Raw genomic sequence first — 25,047 nt, 5'->3', positions numbered from 1 at the left:
CTTGCCTCCAGCACCAACCACATTGTAAACTGCAAGTTCTTGTCTCATCTGAGTCATGCTAAGTTGAACTGCTTCTTTAACCAAATGCAGAATTTAACTCTTTCCCTATCTGCTTATGCCCTACACACATTCTCAAAGGGGCAACATTTTCACACAGAGGTTGGCATGTGTATGGAATGAGCTGCCAGAGGAAGTGGTAGAGACTGATACAATTACATTTAAAAGGCATCTGGATGAGTATATGAATAGGAAGGGTTTAGAGGGATATGCTCCAAATGCTGGCAAATGGGACTAGATTAAGTTAGGATATCTGGTCAGCATGGATGAGTTGTACCGAAGGGTCTGTTTTCATGCTGCATATCTTTGACTCTGACTCTGTGAGTATTCCTTTAAAAATCACACAACACCAGGTTATAGTCCAACAGCTGTATTTGGAAGCACAAGCTTTCGGAGCGTTGCTCCTTCATCAGGCCCTTCATCAACCACCTGATGAAGGAGCAGCGCTCTGAAAGCTAGTGCTTCCAAATAACTGTTGAACATTAATCTGGTGTTGTGTGTTTTTAAATTTGTACAGCCCAGTCCAACATTGACACCTCCAAATTATGAGTTTTCCAGCGGCATACTATTGACAGCAATTGGAATTAGCTAATACTTAGTTTGGGGTAATATTTTACCATGATACTATTTCACTTTTGTGGCACATTTAACGTTTATACATTCCCCCAGCTAGTAGCATGAAATCAAAAACATGCTACAAGCAGGGCAATGATTAAAGCTTTCATTTGGATTCTAAAATACTATTATGGAGCAAAATGCACAACACCATTGGTAAAAATTAAAAATTGGTCTTTAAGACAACAACCATATTCTATCGCTGATCTAATTCCTACAATCTTCTATTTGCTGAAAGATGAATTTCATATATTTATTTGTTATTTTTCTTTTGACATGATATAACATCTGTGTAATTATTCTTGACTGCAAATCAATGCTCTCAGCCTTCATTAAGGAAAAAATACCTGCAGCTATTTTCAAAAGGTGACAAGGTCAATTAATGCCTGTAATTCTGGGGTAGTTTTAAAAGAAAAGACCATGGAAGCTTTTACTTGAATAACAGATTTTGAATAATGGCTACTAATTCTGTGATTAAAAAATTACTACTGACCTAGTTGTATGTGAGTGGTTTAGTAACTGGATTGGGAAAGGATAATTCATTTAGGGTGGCACAGTAGCTCAGTGGTTAGTGACTCAGTTCGATTCTAGCCACAGGTAACTGTCTGTGTGGAATTTGCACATTCTCCCTGTGTCTGTGTGGATTTCCCCCAGGTGCTCCGGTTTTGTCCCACCATCCAAAGATGTGCAGATTAGGTGAATTGGCCATGCTAAATTGCCCATCGTGTTTAGGGATGTGTAGGTTAGGTGCATTTAGTCAGAGGTAATTATTGGATAGGGGAATAGGTCTGGATGGGTTACTCTTCGGCGGTTCAGTGTGGACTTGTTGGGCCAAAGGGCCTGTTTCCACACTGTTGGGATTGTATTCTATTCACTTTGTTTGATCTGTTTGTTCTGCTTTGTAGAACTTGCAGATCAATTAATTAAACCATATCATTTGATAGTCCCTCCACTACGGTCAAATTCTGGTTGAGATTTCAAGTTCTAATGCGACAGCACCTCATGATCAGAAGCATCTATATCCAATTATCATTTTTTAAAAGTTGAGTGATCACAACATCCTATCGTTAGTGTTTGTAGAAGTTGTTACAATGGTGTTATTATGCCTTTTAACGTTATTTTTATTCACTTATGTGATGTTGCTGCTCCTTTAACAAGGTTAGGTTGTCTTCAGTTTTTTTTCAGGAGTTCGTAAAGACACAGGCTCAAAAAAGTCTGGGTTGATCAACATGGGAATGCTGTTAAGTTTTTAAAAAAACACTTGTGCAATGAAAGAGGAGTGGCCAGTTCTGCCACCTCAGCTTTTCTTTAGCTTGGTTTGGATTTTAACAGTCTGGCTGTTTAGGGAAAGCAGTCAGTCAGTTTTGAGGCTGCCAGTCCTAGAAACAGTTACATGGAAGAAGGTGTTCCATGCTGAATCTCTCTGTCATCTCTTTTTCTGACTTCTCTCCTGTCAGACCCTGTGTTTGATTTTGATTTTTGTGCAAGGGTGTTTATGAGAATTTTGCAAGTAGTTGGAACAGCATCATTAAATTGGGATAATCTGTTGGGTTTTCGGAGAGGTTAAGTTATTCTATATTCTGTTCTCTTTTATTTGTGTTTCATTCAGTAATCTTGTAAATAAATTCTGTTTTGTTTAAAACTAAGTGGTTGGGACAGCTGTATCCCTCCTGGAATATATGCCTGACACCTGCTTAAAACAACCAGAAAAGTTAGGATCTGGGCTACTTCCTTGAAATGTTTTGAGGGATTCTAGCCTGGTCAGTAACAGATTGGGGACTTGAGTGTCGTTGCCTGCAGTATTTACTGTTTGTCCCTAGCTACCCTTGAGAAGGTGGTGCTGAACTGCTTTCTTGAAATCCTGCAATTCATGTGCTCTAGATTGACCCACAATGCCCTTAGGGAGAAAATTCCAAGATTTTGGCCCAGTGACAGTGAAGAAACAGTGATATGTTTCCAAGTCAGGCTTAAAGGACCACTTGCACCGTGTATCTGCTGTCTTCTAGGTGCAAGTGGTTGGTGGTTTGGAGGTGCTGTCCAAGGATCTTTGGTGGATTTCTGCAGTCCATCTTGTAGATGGTGCACACTGCTGCTACTGAACAATGATAGTTGAGAGAGTTGATACTTGTGGATGTGGTAAAAACAATGACTGCAGATGCTGGAAACCAGATTCTGGATTAGTGGTGCTGGAAGAGCACAGCAGTTCAGGCAGCATCCAAGGAGCAGCGAAATCGACGTTTCGGGCAAAAGCCCTTCATCAGGAATAAATGCAGAGAGCCTGAAGCGTGGAGAGATAAGCTAGAGGAGGGTGGGGGTAGGGAGAAAGTAGCATAGAGTACAATAGGTGAGTGGGGGAGGGGATGAAGGTGATAGGTCAGGGAGGCGAGGGTGGAGTGGATAGGTGGAAAAGGAGATAGGCAGGTAGGACAAGTCTGGACAAGTCATGGGGACAGTGCTGAGCTGGAAGTTTGGAACTAGGGTGAAGTGGGGGAAGGGGAAGGTGCCAATCAAACAAGCTGTTTTGTCCAAGATGATGCCAAGCATCTTCAGTGTTTTTGGAACTGCACCCATCCAGGCAAGTGGGGAGTATTCCATCACACTCTTGACTTGTGTCTTGTAGCTAGTGGACAGGCTTTGGGGAGTCATAGAGATGTATATAACAGATGTATATAACAGATGTATATAACAGAAACAGACCTTTTGGTCCAACTCATCCATGCCGACCAGGTATCCAGCCTATTTGCTCAAATCATCCAACACTGCAAAATCTTTGTAAATCTTTTCTGAACCCTTTCAACTTTTGCAACATCTTCCCAATAGGATGGAGACCAGAATTGCACACAATATTCCAAAAGTGGCCTAACCAATATCCTGTACAGCCACAACATGACCTCCCAACTCCGACATTCAATACTCTGTCCATAAAGGAAAGCATATTCTGTAGGAAGCTAGGGAAGTGATTGCTGGGCCCCTTGCTGAAATATTTGTATCATTAATAGTCACAGGTGAGGTGCCAGAAGACTGGAGGTTGGCCACTATGGTGCCACTATTTAAGGAAGATGGTAGGGACAAGCCAGGGAACTATAGACCTGTGAGCCTGATGTTGGTGGTGGGCACGTTGTTGGAAGGAATCCTGAGGGATAGGATGTACATGTATTTGGAAAGGCAAGGACTGATTCGGGATGGTCAGCATGGCTTTGTGCGTGGGAAATCATGTCTCTCAAGCTTGATTGAGTTTTTTGAAGAAGTAACAAAGAGAACTAATGAGGGCAGAATGGTAGATGTGATCTATGTGGACTTCAGTAAGGCATTCGACAAGATTCCCCATGGGAGACTGGATAGCAAGGTTAGATCTCACAGAATACAGGGAGAACTAGCCATTTGGATACAGAACTGGCTCGAAGGTAGAAGACAGAGGGTGGTGGTGGAGGGTTGTTTTTCAGACTGGACGCCTGTGATCAGTGGAGTGCCACAAGGATTGGTGCTGGGTCCACTACTTTTCATCATTTATATAAATAATTTGGACGTGAGCATAAGAGGTACAGTTAGTAAGTTTGCAGATGACACCAAAATTGTTCAGCGATATTCAGTGATGATTCCACAATGTTCAGCACCATTTGTGACTCCTCAGGTACTTAAGCAGCTCATGTTGTGTACAGCAAAGAAGGTTACCTCAAAGTACGTCGGGATCTTGATGAGATGGGGCTGATGGGCTGAGGAGTGGCAGGTGGAATTAAATTTAGAAAAATGCAAGGTGCTGCATTTTGGGAAAGCAAATCTTACCAGGGCTTATGCACTTAATGGAAGGATCCAAGAGAGTGTTGCTGAACAAAGAGACCTTGGAGTGCAGGTTCATAGCTCCTTGAAAGTAGAATTGCAGATGGATAGGATAGTGAAGAAGGCGTTTGGTATGCTTTCCTTTATTCGTCAGAATATTGAGAACAGGAGTGGGGAGGTCATGTTGCGGCTGTACAGGACATTGGTTAGGCCATTTTTGGAATATTGTGTGCAATTCTACCCTCCTTCCTCTCGGAAAGATGTTGTGAAACTTGAAAGGGTTCAGAAAAGATTTATAAGCATGTTGCTAGGGTTGGAAGATTTGAGCTATAGTGAGAGGTTGAATAGGCTGGGGCTGTTTTCCCTAGAGCATCAGAGGCTGAGGGGTGACCTCATAGAGGTTTATAAAATAGATAAAGTCTTTTCTCTGAGGTGGGGGAGTCCAGAACTAGAGGACATAGGTTTAGGGTGAGAGGGGAAAGATATAAAGGAGACCTGAGGGGCAACTTTTTCACCAGAGGGTGGTACGTGTATGCAATGAGCTGCCAGAGGAAGTGGTGGAGGCTGGTACAATTGCAACATTTAAAAAGCTGGATGGAAAAGTGAATAGGAAGGGTTTGGAGGGATATGGGCTGGATGCTGGCAGGTGGGACTAGATTAGATTAGGATATCCGTTCAGCATCAACTAGTTGGACCGAAGGGTCTTTTTCCATCTCTCTGACTCTATACCTAATACCTTCTTTACTATCCTATTTACCTGCGACTCAATTTTCCAGGAACTATGAACCTGCACTTCAAGTTCTCTTTGTTCAACAACACTTCCCAGACCTTACCATTAATTGTATAAGTACTGCTCTGATTTGCCTTTCCAAAATGCAGCATCTCACGTTTATCTAAACTAAACTCCAACTGCCCTTCCTTGTAAGTTAAAGATTTCTAACTATGGATGTACCTGCATTTCATGGACTGCTGTGGTTAAGGAAGATGACTCACCATGTTCTCATGCTCTTTTAGCGAGGGGCTTACTCGTGATGCCCATGTTCAATGAACAAGTGAAAATAGACACAATCCTAATTTCTTATTTGCTGACAACTCAATTTTTTCTGTCAATGAACAAAGTAATGCTTGGTCACAATGCAAAGAATAAAAGCCAAAACAAAATTAGCACTCCAAATCAAATTTATAAACCAGTGCATACAATATTACGTACAAATGTAAATAAGTCAGCCTTGTGCATTTTTACTCCTTGTTTTCTGGGTGCTTTTGCCTGTTGTCTGCTTCTGGGCATTGCCACCATTGCAGATGTTAAATGATTGGTGGAAGACTGCTAACTTTGTGGGCAAACCACTGATAGTCTTAGAGGGTAACTCCAGCAACTCTTGTCCAGAAGGCTTAACTTTTAAATTCATCATCCTGGCATTCATGCCATCCAACTCTGATTGGTTACAATGGTCTTGGTGGACTAGCAATGATGTGACAACAGTTTCATGCTCCATGCAGTCCCTGCCTCTCTGCTGGGCATGAATTCTGGTGGTCCTTGGAGGACAGATTTCTGAATTCTTATGACACCCATGAGTCATTTTTGAATATTGCAATTCATTGCTGTGATGACAGCAGTTTGCATTTGCATGGACAAAACTGACATTTTATATTAGTCTGATATGCCAATGCAGAATCCAGACATTGGATGCCTTCTGCTTATGCTGCAGTGCAAGTTGAGTCATTGTCCATCAGACATTGCATCATGTTGGATCCACTAATGTGCTCATCTAATTGGGCACTGTACATTTTTGAAAGGATGTGCTCTAAGCTTTGTACACAGTTGACACGGAATATACCATGCTACTTGATGTTGCCAGCCAGCAAACCTGAGGAGATCAGTACAGTAAGAATTTACGCATCAACCATTCTTGGTAGTCCACACCATTGACGTGCTTATCCCGTGCAGCAGAATGTACACCTGACCTTGCCTTCTGGTAAGCTAGAATGGATACAGCACAGAAGGAAGCCATTCGCACATTGTGTCTGTGTCAGTTCTCTGCAACAGAAATTCTCTTAGTCCCATTTCCTTTCCTTTTTCTTGTAGCCCTGCACATTTTTTTTCTTTGATATTCATTACCTAATGCACCTTTGAAAGTAACAATTAAATATGGCTCCACCACACACTCAGGCATTGCAATTCTGATTCTAACCATACTTGTAAAAAGCTGTCCATTGTGATTGTTCTTCTGCTATTCATCTTAAAGTGGTGTCCCTTAGTTCCTTACCCCTCTGTTAATGGGAAGGTTTTCTTACCTGTTCTTCCCAAATCTGTTCTGACTCCAGATTTTTTTTTAACCTGGTGTTTCAGCATGTGCAGATCCACATTGTATGCTACTAAGTTGACCTTCAATGTTATGTTATTGTGGAAAATCATTAACGTTTTGAAAAGAAATTTGAATTTCTCATTATTAACTGAATGAAGTTACACCATAGCATTTCACATTTTCAACAAGGACATTCTCAAATTACTTTTAGCTTGTTTGATTTGATGAACTCACAAGTAATTGAATCATTGAAATTTGGTCTGCTGTGTTGAGTCAATTGACTTTACAAGCTGACTGAGAGCCTTAATTGACAGCCAAGTCAGTGAGCAGCTGCATCCACACAAAAATGAATTCATCACAATTCTAATTTTGGATGTAGATTACATTAGTCAGCAGCAAGAGGAGACAAGACAACATAGGATTTCTATTTAGTGAGCATTGAAAGAACAAGCAAGGAGCCCTGAGATGCATCCTGGTCGAATCCATGAGATGGGTGCCTGCCCCTCTGTGCCAAGTGTCTTTAAAGCAGCATTGTAATGTATGGTACCAGGGCATTTCAAAATACAGCATTGAAATGCAGAAGAGTTTTGAAAGTAGTTTGGAGATGAGCCATGAGACTGATACATGTCAGATGTCAAGGTCTATGGACAGGGTGTGGTCACTGCCCTTGGAGTGTATCCTGAGATGTTGGTGACTATTTTCCAAGATGGAGATCTGAAGGAGCCCATGGAGTTTCTAGATAACTGGCCTGATTTTCATGTCACAAATTATCACCATCTGGTTTCTATCTGATGGGTGGAAGAACTGGAAACTACATTTAAATGAAGCGAAATTAGCTAATCATGAAACTAGGTCTCTTGCTGCTCCCTTGAGAGAATCTTGTCTCACCATTGAACACATGGGTGGAAAATGGACTTGTTCTCAACATGAGGTTTCAGTGGAAGAGCACTTTGGGGCAAGTGGTCATAATTCTGTTAGTTTCAAATAGTAATGGAAAAGGATAGCCTGTTCCAAAAGTTAGAAATCTAGTTTGAAGTAAGGTCAATTTTGATGGTTTTAGGCAAGAACTTTCAAAAGTTGATTGGGGGCGGCAGTTTGCAGGTAAAGGGATGGCTGCAAAACAGAGACTCTTCAAAAGGAGATAATGAGAGTCCCTGTTAGGATGAAGGACAAAGCTGGTAGACGTAGGGAATGTTGGATGACTAGGGAAATTGAGGTTCTCATCAAGAAAAAGAAGGGAACATATGTCAGGTGTATAGAGCAGGGATTGCATGAATCCCTAGAGGAGTAGAAGGGTAGTAGAAGTATACTTAGGAGGGAAATTGGGAGTACGAAAAAGGGGACATGAGTTAGCTTTGGCAAATAGTGTTAAGGAGAATCCAAAGGGTTTCTACAAATATAAGATAAAAGAGTAATGAGGCAGAGAATAGGGCCCCTTAAAGTTCAGAAAAGCCGCCTATGTGTGGAACCACAGGAGATGTGTGAGATACTAAACAAGTACTTTGCATCAGTATTTACAGCGGAGAAAAATATAGAGCATATAGAACATGGGGAAATGAATAACAATAGCTTGGAAAGTGTCATTTAAAAAACGGAGGTGCTGGATGTCTTCAAACACATAAAGGTGGATTAATCCCTGAGATCTGATCAGGTGCACCCTAGAACTTTGTGTGAATCTAGGGAAGTGATTGCTGGGCCACTTGCTGAGATATTTGTGTATCGATAGCCGCAGGCAAGGTGCTGGAAGATTGGAGGTTGGCTAACATGGTACCATTATTTAAGAAAGATGCTGAGGAAAAGTCAGGGAACTATAGGCCGGTGAGCCTGACATCAGTGTTGGGCAAATTGTTGGAGGGGATTCTGAGAGACAGGATTTGAAAATATTTGTCAAGAAAAGGACTGATTATGGGTAGTCAACACGGCTTTGTGTGGGGTAAATCATGTCTCACTAACTTGATTGAGTTTTTTGAAGAAGTGACAAAGAGGATTGAGGAAGGCAGTGATGGACATTGTCTATAAAAATGTGAGTATGACATTTGGCAGGGTTCTGCTTGGTAGACTGGTTAACAAGGTTAGTTCACATGTAATAGCGGGAGAACTAGCCATTTGGATACAAAATTGTCTCCTACCTTTCCGCCAGAGGGTGGTGGCAGTGGGTTGCTTTTCACACTGGAGGCCTGTGACCAGTGGTGTGCCACAAGGATTGGCGCTGGGTCGACTGCTTTTTGTCATTTACATAAATGGTTTGGATATGAATACAGGAGAAATAGTAAGTTTGCAGATGACACCAAAGTTGGAGGTGTTACGGACAGTAAAGAAGGTTACATTTGATTACGATGGGATCTTGATCAGAGGGGCCTATGGAGTTTAATCTAGAGATGCTACGTTTTGGTAGGGCAAATCAGGACAGGACTTCTACACTTAAAGGTAAAGACATACGGTGTGTTGCCGAACAAATAGCGCAGATTTATAATTACTTGGAAGTGGAGTTGCAGGTAGTCAAGGTAATGAAGAAGGATCTTGGTATGCTTTCCTCTTATTGGTCAGTGCATTGACTTTAGGAATTGGAATGTCATGTTGTGGCTGTACAAGGCATTGGTTAGGCCACTTTTGGAATACAGCATTTGATTCTGGTCTCCCTGCTGTATGAAAGTGTTATGAAACTTGAAAGGATTCAGAAAACATTTACAAGGAGGTTGTCAGGGTCAGAGGGTTTATAGTGAGAGGCTGAATAGACCAGGACTATTTTCCCTGGAGTGTTGGAGGCTGAGGGATGACCTTATAAAGGTTTATAAAATCAAGAGGATATGGATAGGGTAAACAGACACGGTATTTTCCCAAGGGGAGAGGAGTCCAGAATTTAAGGGCATAGGTTTAAGGTGAGAGGGGTAAGATATAAAAGGGACCTAAGGGACAACTTTTTCATGCAGATGGGGGGTAAATGTAGGGAATAACCTGCCAGAGGAAGTGGTGGAAGCTGGAACAAATACAACATTTAGAAGTTATCTGGATGGGTATATAAATAGGAAGGGTTTAGAGGGATATGGGCCAAATGCTTGTCAAATGGGACTAGATTTATTTAGGATATCTAGTTGGCATGGATGAGTTGAACTGAAAGGTCTGTTTCCATGTTGTATATCTCTGTGCTGCTGTGACTCTATAGGAAGGATTTTGGGAAACTTTTGGGAAACTTGAAAGGGTTCAGAAAAGGTTTACAAGGATGTTGCCAGGGTTGGAGAGTTTGAGTTGTAGGGAGAGGCTGATTAGACTGAGGCTATTTTCCCTGGGGCTTTGGAAGCTGAGGGGTGACTTTATAGAGGTTTATAAAATCATGGGGGACATGGAAAGGAAAGAGACAAGGTCTTTTCTCTGGAGTATGCGAGTCCAAAACTAGAGAGCTTATGTTTAAGGTGAAGGGAAGGATTTAAAAAGGGACATAAGGGGCAACATTTTCATGCAGAGGTTGGTGTGTGTATGAAATGAGCTGCCAGAGGAAGGCTGATACAATTACAACATTTAAAAGGCACCTGGATGGATATGTAAATAGGATAGATTTAGAGGATTATGAGCCTAGATTAATTTGAGATATATGGTTGGCATAGACGAGTTCGACTGAAGTGTTTGCTTCTGTGCTCTACATCTCTATGATTCTATTGCAAAGCAACTTATTGCCGTTCTCACATGATTTTCCCAACTTTCTTGTCAATGAGTAGGTCGTTCAGGAAAGATTCCACTTTTTTTTCCCTCCTTGCCTCGCCCAATTTTAAAGTGGAAAAATCATTTTAAAAAAAAGCTGAATATTTTTATTTGACCAGTTTAAGCATTTGAATTAGCAACCATTTTTAGCACATGGAAGAATTTAATTAGATTTAAGTTTTCTTTCTTGTGTGATGTATTCTTGAATTCAGGCTATTATCTCTCACTAAAGCCTTGCTTTTGCACAATGTTTGAGAATTTGAGCACTTCTCTCAAAAAAAAGAATGACTTATCGACTTCCACTGCACTGCAGAGAAAGGTGGCACCACTGAAACCATCAAGTACACCGGGAGCTGGATGCCACTGACGGCCAAGGAACCCTTGCCACCCTCATTACATTTGTAATGCAGCTGTCTTGTAAACTCGGCAATTCTTGCTGTGTTGCTCGCTGTACCATTCAGTGCCTCACTTGCCACCATGCTTACTACCTCTCTGATCGCACCATTCCAGACCCCTCACTGCCTCTTCCTCTCACTGCTCTGCTCCCCTACTTCTGGAGACAATGAACAGTAAGGCAGCATAACAGTGAGCAGGAAGGAGGTACTGAAGAGCCAGCAGCAAGGCTGAAAAGCATTTTGAATGGGGCAGTGAGCAATTGATACCTGGACATGAATTCAGTTAGAATATTTGCAAAGCTCTCATTTTATTGCTCTTTTTATTGATGCAGGTGCCTTGCTGCTGCATTGCTGGCAGTGACACCACAAACACTGCAACCGCAAAGGCAGTGGATGCACCACTGCAAGTGAGTTGGCTGTAAAACAGTCAAAAAACTGCTTTACTGGTTCTTCTCTGTCAAGTTTTCTGATGAATGTCTTTCAATCATACAATCACAGGAAGTGAGTGCTTACTGCAGAATTCCTTGGTTCTGATCTGCTCTTGTACCCGCAGTTAAGTTTCAGAGGAGCAGTTGTATTGGATTTGAAATGTTAACTTTCTCTGCAGATGCTGTCAGGCCTTCTAAGTTTCTCCAGAATGTCCAGTTATTATTAAATGTCTTACACTATCAATAAATGTTTCATTAAGGTTTTATTGGAGTGATATAGTTTATTTGGTTACTTTCTATTCCCATCTACCTGGCAACTTCCTTTGGTGCCATCTGATTAAAGGTCTCTTCTATTTATCCCTGATTCACCTAACTTTTCTTTAAATGTTCTATTGGTCACTGACCACTCTTCTAATGTTACAATAATAGATTGTATGTGCTTCTTAACTGATATGAAATTTATTATTCAATGACTGTAGGCTGATATATTAGAGAGGGTAGATTGAACCTTCAGAGGAGAAGTGAAAAAGAAAATATGGGAGACAAAGGAAGAGTATGAAAAGAGACTGACAGCTATTATAAGGAGAACTAAAAGTCCTCTTTAGGCATATTGTTAAGACATGGAGACAGACGGCCAAATCAAATTGGCCTCCTTATCCCTATGTGCGCGACCCAGTAGAATTAAATTACTCGATAATTTACTCAAAATTGATCCCAGTGGTTCCTGACAAGACTTGTTGATTAACTAGTAGCCGACTTTCTGAATAACTGGTACCAGACATCAGGTTTACATCATAAACAAAAGATTTAACAATTTATTAATCATACATAGTTTTATTAGAGCCCAGTTAAACAACAAGATAATCTAAGTAATATCAATGTTTTAAGCTCAATTCACTTTATTTCCAGCCCTATTCTATGACAAACACAGATCTTTAGGCTGACACATGGCTCAGTAGTCAGCACTGCTGACTCACAGTACCAGGACCTGAGTTTGATTCCAGCCTAGGGCAGTGTTCTGTGTGGAGTTTGCTCATTCTCCCTTTCTCTGCGTAGGTTTCCCCTGGGTGCTCTGGTTTCCTCCTGAGAATATGTATAGGGTATAAGCAGGCAGGGAAAGAGTTAAGTTGTGAGTTTTGTGAAACAAGAGGCTCAGCTGAGCATGACTCAGATCAGATAAGAACTTACCATTAACAATGGAATGCTGTAGTCAAGGGTAATGTTTTAACAAGGTGGAAAAGCATTCATTATGTAGAGCCATTTAACAAGATGAGAAGGCATTCAGTATGTGAGGTCTGTTTAACAAGGCGAGTCCCCTGAAAGGGGGGAAGAGGTGTGATTGAGGTTTGAGTCCTCTGCACGGTACTGGGGTATGAGTCTACTGGGTGGGTTGATTTGAGGTTCAGGCTCTCCACACTCTGCTGAGGTTCGAGCTCTGTGTGTTTAATTGGGGTTCAAACCCTCTGTGTTTAAATGGGGTTTGAGTTCTCTGTGTTTAAGTGGGATTCGGGTTCTCTGGGTCGAAATGGGATTCAGGTTCTCTGTGATTAAGCAGTGTTCGGGTTTTCTGTGTTTAAGTGGGATTCGAGCCCCTATGGGGAATAAAGTGAGAAAGGGGTTAAACTTGAGGCATCTGTGAGTCTTTGTTCTGGGGGAAGAGAGTGGCATGGATTGTGGTGCCATGTGGTTCGCTGCAAGGGCTTTCTCCTTTTATAAGTGTAATTTCAGTGAGAGGATGCAAAAAATAAAGAAATGAAAGCAAGAAATGCTGAAATTAAGTTTGTACTAGTACTTGGGTTGAAGAAGGAGAGTTTCAATGTAAATTGTGCCATGCTGAGAGTGTTTGATGTTTAAAAATTTTGGTTTGTTAAAGTACTAGTTCAGAAAATCCATTTAAGTAACCTTTTCGCCTTGTTTGAATTAGGATCTCAATTCAATATGTTTTGTGGGTTACGTAATGGGGCAGATTTTGTTTTTACATTGCCATTGTACAACATTATGTCCTTTTTAAAATGATCAAACTTGTAACCCTGAAACAAATAGATTGAGTGCCTTGAGCTCCTGATTTGTTTCAAATTCTACAATGCCTGTTTTAAAAAAAAAGTTTGATCAGTGATCATGCTTTAGCCAGATGAGAGTATTGTATTAAAATATCTTTGCTGCTGTGTTTTTGATGCAGAGTATTCACAAAGAGTGCATTTTTAGTTTGATATTTTGTTAAGGTTTTATTTAGAGAAATTAAACTTGAGGCTGAGCTGTTTCAGTTCTATTAATAATTGTTAAGACTTCTTTGGCCCCCTTCATATTGCCAATTCAAAGAATGTTGATCTCTATACCAAAGTTACCACTATGATTCCGACTGTTCTATTTGGGAAGTTTCATTTGGAGCATATATTTTAAAATATTCAGCATTTGTTTCCCAAGAATATTTGAAATTTAAATCTAAACTGAAACTGCCTCTTAAATTGCTAATGCACAGGAAGCATTTTGTTGTTTTCTTGCTGTTCCAGACTTTTGAAATACATTTCCTGGCAGCTTTCACATTTCACACCAATTTGTTAAAGGAAAATAATTTTTGAATAACCTGAATGAGGTACCCAAGGATTTGACTTTAGGACCATTGATTGTTGTTTATAATTGACTGAATTGTTTAAGCAGTACAATTTAGAAGTTTATGGATTGTATAAAACTTGATAATGTCATAAATAGTGAACAGAATAACAGACGTCAAGACGACTGAGAAGGTTGAAATAGGCAGACACAATTTAGTGTAATTAAATGTGTGACTGTCTTCATACTGATATCCACCTTAGCATGGAAGGAATGAGAGAGGAAATGCAAAGATACTTCCAGCAGCTAGCACCTTCTTTAGAATTTCTCCATTCATAGGTAAAGCATGCCTTCGGAGCACCACCCACTCCTCCATAACCTGAGCCAATGGATTCAATCAGCTCCCCAGCCATGAGCATAAAAAGTTAACAACAGTGAAGAGGAGGTCGGTACGCATTTTGTCAGTGGCCTTCCTACGGATGTTAAACCATGTGAGCTTTACCTTGTCTTTCGATCATTTAAGGGACATGAGGGTTCATTGATCAAGATAATGTCACAATAGTTGGCTTTGTTACATTTAACAGCAGAGCGGGAGCAGGAGCAGAAGCAGGAAAGAATGCTGCTTTCACCTAGCCTGCAGCTGCAGCTGTTGCACTGCACACTCAGATGCGCAGGTATCCTTCATCTGAAGCATCTCCGGAAGGATGGAAGTCTAGTCAGTTTTGTGAAGCATTTAACTGCCCTTATCCAAGAATTCAGATTTCTCCAAGGAGTGATGCACAAAGACAGAATGAATTTTGTTTTCAGGTTGGACTTTACTAAAGGAGATTTTGGAGAACTGGCTCATTTCCACTCGACTTGGAGTGGATGGAGTGGTCACTAAGGACTGTGGATTTAAGAACTTTACTGTTGATTTTTTTTTCACTTGGAAGGATTCTTCTTACTCTAATTACTGTAACAAGGAGTAATTTTTATTGTTGTAATGGGTATTTACTATGTGTCAATATTTTGCTTAAATATTGGCTGTCAGGGTCTTATGAAAGCTGGTAGTGCCATCTCCATGGTTATCATGAGATGGTAAAAGGAAGGAACAAGTATGTGTATAGAGTATAAGCAGGCAGGAAAAGAGTTAAGTTCTGAGTTTTGTGAAACAAGAGGTTCAGCTGCATGACTCCGATCAGATAAGAACTTACAGTTAACATTGGGGTGCTGTAGGCAAGAGTAATGGGTTAATAAGGTGGAAAGGCGTTTATTATGTAGATCCATTTAACAAGATGAGGTAGCATTCAGTATGTGAGGTCAGTTTTAACAAGATGAAAAGTATTCATTATGTGAAGCCAGGTACTCATTGTGTAACGGCAGATGGCTTAATCTTTACTATTGTAATGGTCACCAAATCAATATGTATGGTGCCTTATCTGGATGCGTCTGCCTGTAAAATGACTATATAATTCATTAAAAAACTGCAATTCCAAAGAAGATTGTGAACTCATGTTTCTCTGCACATGGCGATTGTTCTCTCTTCCCAGGGTGCGGAATAAAGATGAAGGAAGTAAAACAACACTGTGTGTCTGAGCATTTTGCTTCGACTGAGGGGGTGGGGAACGGGATGACACTCCCACAGCCTTGTACAGGTTAGGTGAATTGGCAGTGCTAAGTTGCCCATAGTGTCCAGGGATGTGCAGGTTAGGTAGATTGGCTATGGGTAGTGCAGGGTTACGGGATGGGGTGGGAGTGAGGGGGATGCTCTTTGGAAGGTGGGTATGGACTTGAGGGACCAAATGGCCTGTTTCCACACTGTAGGGATTCTACGAAGGTGGACAAACATTCACAATTAAGGGACACATCGAAAGTGAAAAATAGATAAAATGTAACTAGCCAGCTCACTTAAGCTGTCTCCATGATCACCAGCATATGGGATTATATCTTGCTTGACTTCTCATGGCACTAATGCATGCAGATAGCTTCTAGTGGGCTCTGAGGAATTTATTCTTATAACTGAGATTCTATTCTTTGAACTCCCAATAAGTTGATAATGAGAAGACAACCAGGCACCAATCAAACCGCGGACCTGCAGCTTTTGCAAACGCAATCCTTCTGACTTTAACACAGTTCAAAACCAGTGCAAACTCTAGCCTCTCTTTGTTTAACTAGTTCCCCTACGAAGTCCCAGGTAACATTCAATATCTGTCATTTGTTGCAGCAGAAAGCCTCTTTGGATTTTAAGTACAGGAAGGATATTATTAAATCAGAGAAGATGCAGAAAATATTTATCAGGATGTTACCAGGACTGTAAGATTCGAGTTACAGGGAGGGGTTGGATAAGTTGGGACTTTTTCCATTGGAGTGTAGGAGATTGAGGGGGGACCTTACAGGAGTTTACAAAATCATGAGGGACATTGATAAGGTGAATAGCCAAGGTTGTTTTGCTAGGTTGGAGAGTTCAAAACTGGAGGGCATATTTTTAAGCTGAGAAAAGCAAGATTTAAAAGGGACTTGAGGGGCAAATTTTTCACAGAGGGTGGTTGATATGTGGAATAAACTGCCAGAAGAAATGGTAGATGCAGATGCAATTACAACATTTTAAAAGACATTTGGATAGATACATGAATAGGAAAAATTTAGAGGGATATGAGTCAAACGCAGGCGATGGAACCAGTTTAGTTTTGGAAACCTGGTCGGAATGGGCAAGTTGAATCAAAGGGTCTATTTCCTTGCTGTATAACTATGACTATGACTCTCAGAAACAATCTAAGAAACTTCCGATCCTGGCCTCATAGGCAAGTATCAGTTGGCTTGTTCTCCTTTTTTTAAATGAAAACAAGCTTCTGCTCATAGTCCAAAGGTCACTTTCAGCTCTCAGCTCACAGTTCACAGCTCTAAACTAAAAATTGATTAAGAAAAATGAAAAAAAAAACACAGTAAGCGTTATAACAATATAAATAGTAAATGAATAGTAAAAGGTGGTAGTGAAGTTTAGCTTTCAAAGGGGATTTGCATATGGAAATCGTGGATTTGGCTGACTCACTGTTTGCATCTGTCTTTATGCTGCTGAGGTCAGAGTGGTAAGTATTAGGTGTTTGAGGATCTCCAACTCAGAGTTGATGAACTGCTGTCTGAGCTTTGAATATTATGACACGTTAGGGAGGAAGAGAATTACTCGGATGCTGTATTGTAGGAGGCAGTCAGACCCCCTAGATTAATTACCTCAAATTTGGTCAGTAATCATGGAAAGGAGGCTGTGATAACAAGCGAGGCAGGTCAAAGGATCTAGGAGGTAGTATGGAAGAAGCCTCAGGCTTTGGGCTTGTCTAACAAGTTTGAGATTCTTGTTCCCTGTGTGATGAGAGGATGAGCAATAGCATTATAGCGCAGGAAGCCATTCATGAGAGGGGAGTAAAAAGAAACATGGTTGTAATCAGGGATAGTATAGTCAGGAGAATAGACTCTATTCCCTGTGGCCAAGATTGAGAGTCCTTAAGGCTGTGTTATTTGCTGGGTGCGCGGGTTCAAGGTATCTCATCTAGGCTACAGAGGGACATGGATTGGGAGGGGAAAGATCCAGTTGTCATGGTCCACACAGGTAACAACAATAAAGGTAGAAAGAGGAAAGAGTTTCTGCTGAGGGAATGTGAGCAGCTAGTGGCTAAATTAGAAAAGCAGAAAAAATGACAGTCTCCAGATTGCTAGCAGAGCCAAGAGAAAATGAGTGTAGGATCAACAAAATTAAAGAGGGAAATGTGTGGCTGAAAATTTGGTGTGGGAAAATCAGGTTCGAATTTATGAAACATTGGCACCAGTACTGGTGAAGGAGGGAGCTGTTTCAATGAGACGGGCTCCATCTGAAGCATGCTGGGACCAGAGTTCTGGCAAAGCACATAACTAGAGCTGTGAGTAGGGCTTTACATTAATAAGTGGGGAAGAGGCTAGGTTCAGTGCTGGAGATCAGAGTCTAGATTGGATTGGTGCTGGAAAAGCACAGCAGGTCAGGCATCATCTGAGGAGCAGGAAAATCGACGTTTCGGGCAAAAGCTCTTCATCAGGAATGAGGTGGGACCCTCCGGGGTGGAGAGATAAAATGGGCTCTCCACCCTGGAGGGTCCTGCCTCATTCCTGATGAAGTGCTTTTGCCTGAAACATCGATTTTCCTGCTCCTCGGATGCTGCCTGACCTGTTGCGCTTTTCCAGCACCACTCTAATCTAGACAGTGGGGTAGGTTCAGTTGCATAGAAAATTCCAAAGTCAAAGGTAATGGGGAAGGTAGGATTGTTGATTAGTGATGGGATTGATTATTACTAGAATATAAAAGGAAGGGACAGAATGTGTGAATGTTATTTTGTATCACAAAAGTGTAAGGAAACTCGACATTAAAACAGGATCTCCAGCTCAGAGTTGATGAACTGGTGTCTGAGCTTTGAATATTATGACATGCTAGGGAGGGAGAGAATTACTCTGATGCTGTGTTGTAGGAGGCAGTCAGACCCCCTAGATTAATTACCTCAAATTTGGTCAGTAATCATGGAAAGGAAGGTGTGATAACAAGCGAGGCAGGTCAAAGGATCTAGGAGGTAGTATGGAAGAACAAACTTAAAAGCTTTGTATCTTAAAGCATAAAGCATTCAAAATAAGGTAGACAAACTGATGGTGCAAATCAAGGTGAATCAAGGTCACGAGGACTTTAAACTAGTTAAAGGGAGAGAGGGCTCAGAAGGGGTTTAAAGGTCCAGAACAAGTAACAGGGCAGAGGATGGAAAGGGTCAGAAATCTAACTTCAGGCACATCAGATAAGGGAACAACTATGAGAAAGGGGACAGTCAACTGAGGATGTTCTACTTAAATGGGCACAGTACACGCAACAAGGTAAATGAGCTTGTAGCGTTGATTGAAATTGGTAGGTACAATGTTGTGGGTATCACAGAGATGTGGCTGCAAGGGGATCGGGGCTAGGAACTACATATCCAAGGACACACATCCTATCAAAAGAACAGGCAGATCAGCAGAGGCGCCAGAGTTGCCTTGTTAAGAAAAAATGAAATTAAATCAATAGCAAACAGTGATACAAAGTCAGAGTTAGGGCGGCATGGTGGCACAGTGGTTAGCACTGCTGCCTCACAGCGCCAGAGACCCGGGTTCAATTCCCGACTCAGGCAACTGACTGTGTGGAGTTTGCACATTCTCCCCGTGTCTGCGTGGGTTTCCTCCGGGTGCTCCGGTTTCCTCCCACAGTCCAAAGATGTGCAGGTCAGGTGAATTGGCCATGCTAAATTGCCCGTAGTGTTAGGTAAAGGGGTAAATGTAGGGGAATGGGTGTGTTGCGCTTCGGCGGGTCGGTGTGGACTTGTTGGGCCGAAGGGCCTGTTTCCACACTGTAAATAATCTAATCTAATCTAAATGTGTAGAATCTGTGTAGGTGGATTTGAGGAACCACAAAGGAAAAAGACCCTAATGGGAGTTATGTACAAGCCACCTAGCAATAATCAGGATGTGGGGCAGAAAAGATATCAGGAGATATGAAAAGTATATATGAAATGTCTCATTGCAGTGATCATGGGGAGTTCAATATGTATGCGGACAGGGAAAATCAGGATTCTAAGAAAAAGAGTTGGTGGAATGTCTACAAGATGGTCTTTTTGGAGCAGCTTATGAGAAAAGGCAATTCGGGATTTGGTGATGTGTAATGAGGCAGACTTGATTAGAGAGCTGAAGGTGAAGGAATCCCTGGGCAGAGCTAATATTATGATAGAATTCACCCTGTATTTTGAGAGGGAGAAGGTGGAATCAAATGTAATGGTATTACAATCGAGTAAAGGCAACTACAGAGACATGAAGGAGCTGCTGGCCAGAGTTGATTGGAAGGGGAGCCTGGTACGAAAGATGGCGGAGCAACATTGGCAGGAATTTCTGGGGTAATTCAGGAAGCACAGCAGAAGTTCATCCCAAGGAAGACGAAATATATGCAGGGGAGGATGAGGCAACGTGGTTGACAAGGGAAATCAGGGACAGCAAAAAGGCAAAAGAAAAGCATACAAAGTGATGAAGACTAATGGTAAGTCAGAGGATTGCGAAGCCTTTAACGACTAGAGGATAACTTGGAACAAAAATGAAAGACGGATGCGAAGATGCAATGAGGGTAAGATAGCTAGTAAAATAAAAGAAGATTGCAACAATATATTTCGATATCTGAAGGGGAAGACAAAAATAAGAGTGATCATTGGACTGCTGGAAAATAAGATTGAGTGTTATTAAAAGGGAACAAAAAAATAGCAGAAGAACTGAGTAGGTGCTTTGCATCAAAGGTGTCTGTAATGATCAACACAAAGGAGAAGGTGCCAGGAAAGCTGAGAGTTCTGAAGATAGAAAAATCATCTGGACTAGATAGACTACACCTCAGAGTTCTGATAGAGATAGCTGAGGAGATTATGGAGGCATTAATGGTGAATTTTCAGTAATCACTGGAGTCAGGGAGGTTCCCAAAAGACTGGAAAATTGCTAATTTTAACACCTCTTTTTGAGAAGAGAGGGAAGCAGAAAATGGGAAGGGTTCAAGATGGTGGTGATGCCAGGTGACTCCGTGCGAGTACTCTACAGCAGATCTTATTCTCAAATTTCTTACAACGGTTCTGCACTTTTAGACCTCAATATATGTCTTGCTCTATCTAAACACCCAATGGTGATTTTGTCCTTGTATGTTATGATCTGCCTGTACTGCTCATAAAACAAAACTTTTCATTGTACTTAGGTACATGTGACACCAGTAAATCAAATCAAATCAAATTATAATCCGGTTAGCCTGATTTCGGTTGTTGATAAGATTTTAGTATCCTTTACTAAGGATGAAATTGCACAGTGCTTGAATATGCATTGTAAGATAGAGCTGAGTCAGCACAACTTAGTAAGGTGAGATCACTCCTGACAAATCTGTTCGTATTTTTGAGCTGGTAAAGAGCAAGTTAGGCAAAGGAGAGCTTGTGGAGCAATCTATTTGGTTTGCAGGAGGCCTTTGACAAGGCGTCGCACAGAAGCCTGCTAACTAAGAAATGAGCTCATGGCGTTAGGGGCAAGGTACTGGCATGAATAGAGAATTAGTTGACTGACAGAAGGTAAATGTAAAAGGGTCCTTTTCAGGATGGCAGCTGATGACTAGTGGAGCTCCACAGAGGTCACTGTCGGGCTGCAACTATTCACATTTTACATTAATGATCTGGACAAGGAACTGAAGGCATTGTTGCTACTTTACAGATGACATAAAGATAGGTGGAGGGACAGGTAGTGTTGAGGAAGCAGGGAGGAAAAAGGACTTGGATAGATTGGGGAGTGGGATAAGAAGTGGCTGATGGAATACAATGTGGGTAAGTGTGAGGCTATACACTTTGGTCAAAAGAATAGAGGCATAGACTATTTTCTAAATGAGAAAAGGCTTTTAAAATCTGAAGCACATACGGGCTCTCGTTAAGGACTCTGGTTCTGTACTTGATGGAATTTAGAAAGATTTGGGCGATCTCATTGAAATTTACAGAATACTGAGAGGGCCTGGTTCAAGTGGATGTAGAGAAGGTGTTTCCAGTAGTAAGAGAGATGAGGACTTGAGGGCACAGCGTGAAGGGACAACCCTTTTGAACTGAGATGAGAGGAACTTCTTCAGGCAGAGGGTGGTAAATGTGTGGAACTCATTGCCACAGAAGACTGTTCTGGCTAGGTTATCGAGTGTATTTAAGACAGCGATAGATAGGTTCTTGATTAATTAGGAGATCAAGGGTTACATGGCGAAGGCCAGAGAATGGGATTGAGAAACCTTTCAGCCATGACCGAATGATGAAGCACACTTGATGGCCTAAATCTGTTCCCATATCTTGTAGTCTTATAAGATACATAGTTGACTCACTTGATGACCTAGGTAGAGGAGGTGTTAGATAGCTTGATTGAATTTGAAGTTGATAAATCTTCAGACAGAATGTATCCGAAGCAACTGAGGGCTTAAAATGAGGAATTGCACAATGTTCTAATCCTTCTCAAATGCAGTGATGACTTGGAGAATTCGAGAATTGTGAATATTATGCCTTTGTTTAAATAAATGTTTATTGCTGACCCCAGCAACCTCCAGACTGTCAGAGTAACTCAGTGATGGTAAATCTTTTAGAAATGATAATTCAACAAAATTGCTCAATACAACATGAAAAAATACTACTGATGCTGGAAATTTGAAATATAAACAGGACATGCTGGAAATACCCAGAAGCTATGGCAGCAGTTACAAAGAGAGAAAGTACTATTTCAAGTTCTGATGAAAAGTCATTGACCTGAAACATTAACTCAGTTTTGTCTCCACAGAAGCTCCCAGTCAAGCTCAAAAGTTTCAGTAATTTCTATGAAAATGAATGGTCACTGGGATGAATATGCATTAATTAGGGAAAAACAACAGTGATTAGTGAGAAGCAAATTGTGTTTCCTAAAAGATCATATTTTCTTTGTTGCTTTTCTTGATTATTTATTGATTTTCTAGTCTTTAATCCATATTCAAAATTTATAGATGGTATAAAACTTTAAAGTGTTGAGAATTGTGAGGGCGATATTGATAAACCTCCAAAACACATAGGTTAATGTGTGAATATGTGGTAGATGAAATTAATTTCAGAAAAGCCTGAAGTGATGCACTTTAGTAGGAAGATTGAGGAGAGGTAAAGATGTACTTTTAAAGGACATGTGGAAATCAATTGCAGTCTGTGTGCAGAGATCTTTTAAGGTGGCACGCAAATTTTTAAAAATTACAATTATAAATCATCCAGGATCTTCACTTTAAGCCATAGAATTACAAGCAAGAAATTTATAATAAAGTTGTATGAAATGCTAGTTTGGCATCAACTGTATTGTGTCCAGACTATCTCTCAGTACTGTGGATATGAAGGAGAGGGTACAGAAAGGATTTACAAGAACGGTTCCAGAGATGAGAGATCTGCAACTGCATGGAGAGATTGGAGAATCTGCTGTTGTTGGAGAAGAAAAAGTTGAAGGAAATTTGATAGAAATGTTTAAAATCATGATAGGGGGTCTCTAAACAATTATTAAAGAGAAATTGTTTCCATTTGCCGGGAATTCGAGAACTAGAAGATACCAATCTAAGAGAATCAACATGAGGAAGAGCCTTTTCGTGTTGTAAATGCAATGTGCAAAAGTGTGGTGGAGGTAGTGAATGGAAGAGAATTGTATAAGCACCTGAAGAGAAAGATTTGCAGGGTTTTTGGGAAGGGATAGGGAATGGGGCCAACTAAGTTGGCATGATAGAGCATTGACATGAAGGGCTAAGTTGCCTTATTCTGTAACGTAATCAACATTGATACTACACTAAGATTTCCACAGTCAGATCCCAATGTGTGATTGCTGAAATATTATTAAATATACCATATCTAAGAGCTGACTTTTGCATTGACTATATTTTCACATGCATCTTTGACATACCAGTATAATAATATGCTGCCTGATAGTACCTCCTTGCTCATACAGAATGGATGTATTATTTTGAAATTAACTTAGCATCAATATACAAATTCTTTATAGCAAAGCAGCATAATCCTGAATGTAAATAATTTCTTTCTTTTTTTGTTTTAGAGTTGATCATTGAGATAATAAAGCAGAACTATGGACAAGTACTACACCAATATCAAGAGGTAATTGTTGGCTAGACAGACCACCATGAGCTACAATATCTGACCATGTTGTAAAGATAATGCTAGTTAGTGCACTTGCTTTAAACATAAGTCTTTTGTTAAATTAAATTTAGTATTATTGATACTAAATATAAGCAAATACTGGTGGAAATAATAGTATTTGTTGGGAGTGAAACCGAATAATAAAATTGTAGTCTAAAGTCTTCTCAATGTAACTGGAAATGATAGAGCATTGAGCCAAAAGAACAAAATAGGAGCCAATGAATGCATTTTAAGCAAGTGAAAAGGGCATGATGGGAGCCAAAAGAACAAAATAGGAGGTTGACAATTTTATACAAAAGAGTTGATAATACAAAATGAAAAAGATTGGTAACGGGATAAGTAAAGATGCAAAGGATATATCTAGAGGAGGTGTGAATGGCAGAACCATGAATAGCTATCTTTTAAACAAAAAACAGGAAAAGAGAGAAACACATAGAAGATAATAAAAAAAACTGGTTGAAGAAAAGGTAACAAAATAGGGACCACAGATTTAAAACTATTAAAAATGGCTTTGAGCCCAGATGCTGTACCATGCTCAGTCAAGATAGGAGTTATTCCTCAACCTTAATTTGAGTGTCATTGGATCACTGAGTGAAGCTCAAACATGAAAGTTAGAGAAGAATGTGAAGAATTAAAATAACAGGCAACACATTCTTGATGAAGGATTTATGCCCAAAATGTCAACCTTCCTGCTCCTTGGATGTTGCCTGACGTGCTGTGCTTTTTCCAATGTCACACTTTTTGACTAGTAATTGAAAAGTCAACGAGCACTTGTGTACTGGATAGAAATGTTGTTTAACACAGTCAACTAAGTAGGATTTAATCATCCCAGTATACATGGAACCACAAAGCAAGCACCGAACACAGTATACTAAATTAAAAGAAATACAATAAATCACTGCTTCACTTGGGAGCAGAACATAGGACCTTGGATAGTGAGACTGGAGGTGACAAAAGGACAGATGTTACACCAAAAGAGAAAATGTTGGAAAATCTCAGTAGGTCTGGCAGCATCTGTAAGGGGAGAAAAGAGCTGACGTTTCGAGTTTAACTGACCCTTTGTCAAAGCTGATGTTACACCCTCTGTACTTGCATTAGGAAGATGCCAGGGAACTGAAGGGGTTTGTTAGGTGTGGTGGAGGTCTAGACTAGGATATTGCAGAAAGATGGTCCCTTTTAGAATGCTGTAAATGGAAAGGAAGATGTGTTTGGTGTCATCCCCTCAGAAGTGGTGGTCATGGCATAAATGTCGAAGGTGAGGATAAAAGTTCTGGAAGAGAGAGGAGGTGCTGAGAGCAGAAATACAGAAAATGGAGCAGTCAGAGACCTTGCTGAGTACCTTTGGGGGTGGAAGTGTGGAAGGAGGGGTGATTTCTCAGTTGAAAGAAAAGGAAACAGTAATATGGAAAGTGCATTGTCAGAGCAGTTGTGACAGAGCCACAGAGTGACTGTAAACATGAAATGGACTCCGTGCAAAAGAAGCATTTAAGGAAATGTAATCAAGGAAGATGTGGAAGTC

At 40.7% G+C, this 25,047-nt stretch overlaps 1 protein-coding gene across 12 annotated transcripts in view; it reads left to right on the top strand.

Moving 5' to 3' along the window:
* Window positions 1-25,047, top strand: part of LOC122551995 (prominin-1-A-like) — a 286,450-nt gene that overhangs the window by 82,713 nt on the left and 178,690 nt on the right. For all 12 annotated transcript variants that reach the window (XM_087986625.1, XM_087986630.1, XM_087986686.1 and 9 more), the window contains one exon: window positions 23,428-23,486. In XM_087986625.1, coding sequence (XP_087842751.1) covers window positions 23,428-23,486 — 59 coding nt within the window. The remainder of the gene's footprint in view (window positions 1-23,427; window positions 23,487-25,047) is intronic.

This window comes from Chiloscyllium plagiosum, unplaced genomic scaffold, assembly GCF_037043375.1.
Source record: "Chiloscyllium plagiosum isolate Xiang-an unplaced genomic scaffold, Cpla_swu_hap1 HiC_scaffold_1, whole genome shotgun sequence".
NCBI lineage: Eukaryota > Metazoa > Chordata > Chondrichthyes > Orectolobiformes > Hemiscylliidae > Chiloscyllium > Chiloscyllium plagiosum.
The sequence above is the reverse complement of the archived record's forward strand: the minus strand, read 5'-3'. Positions and strand labels throughout refer to the sequence as shown.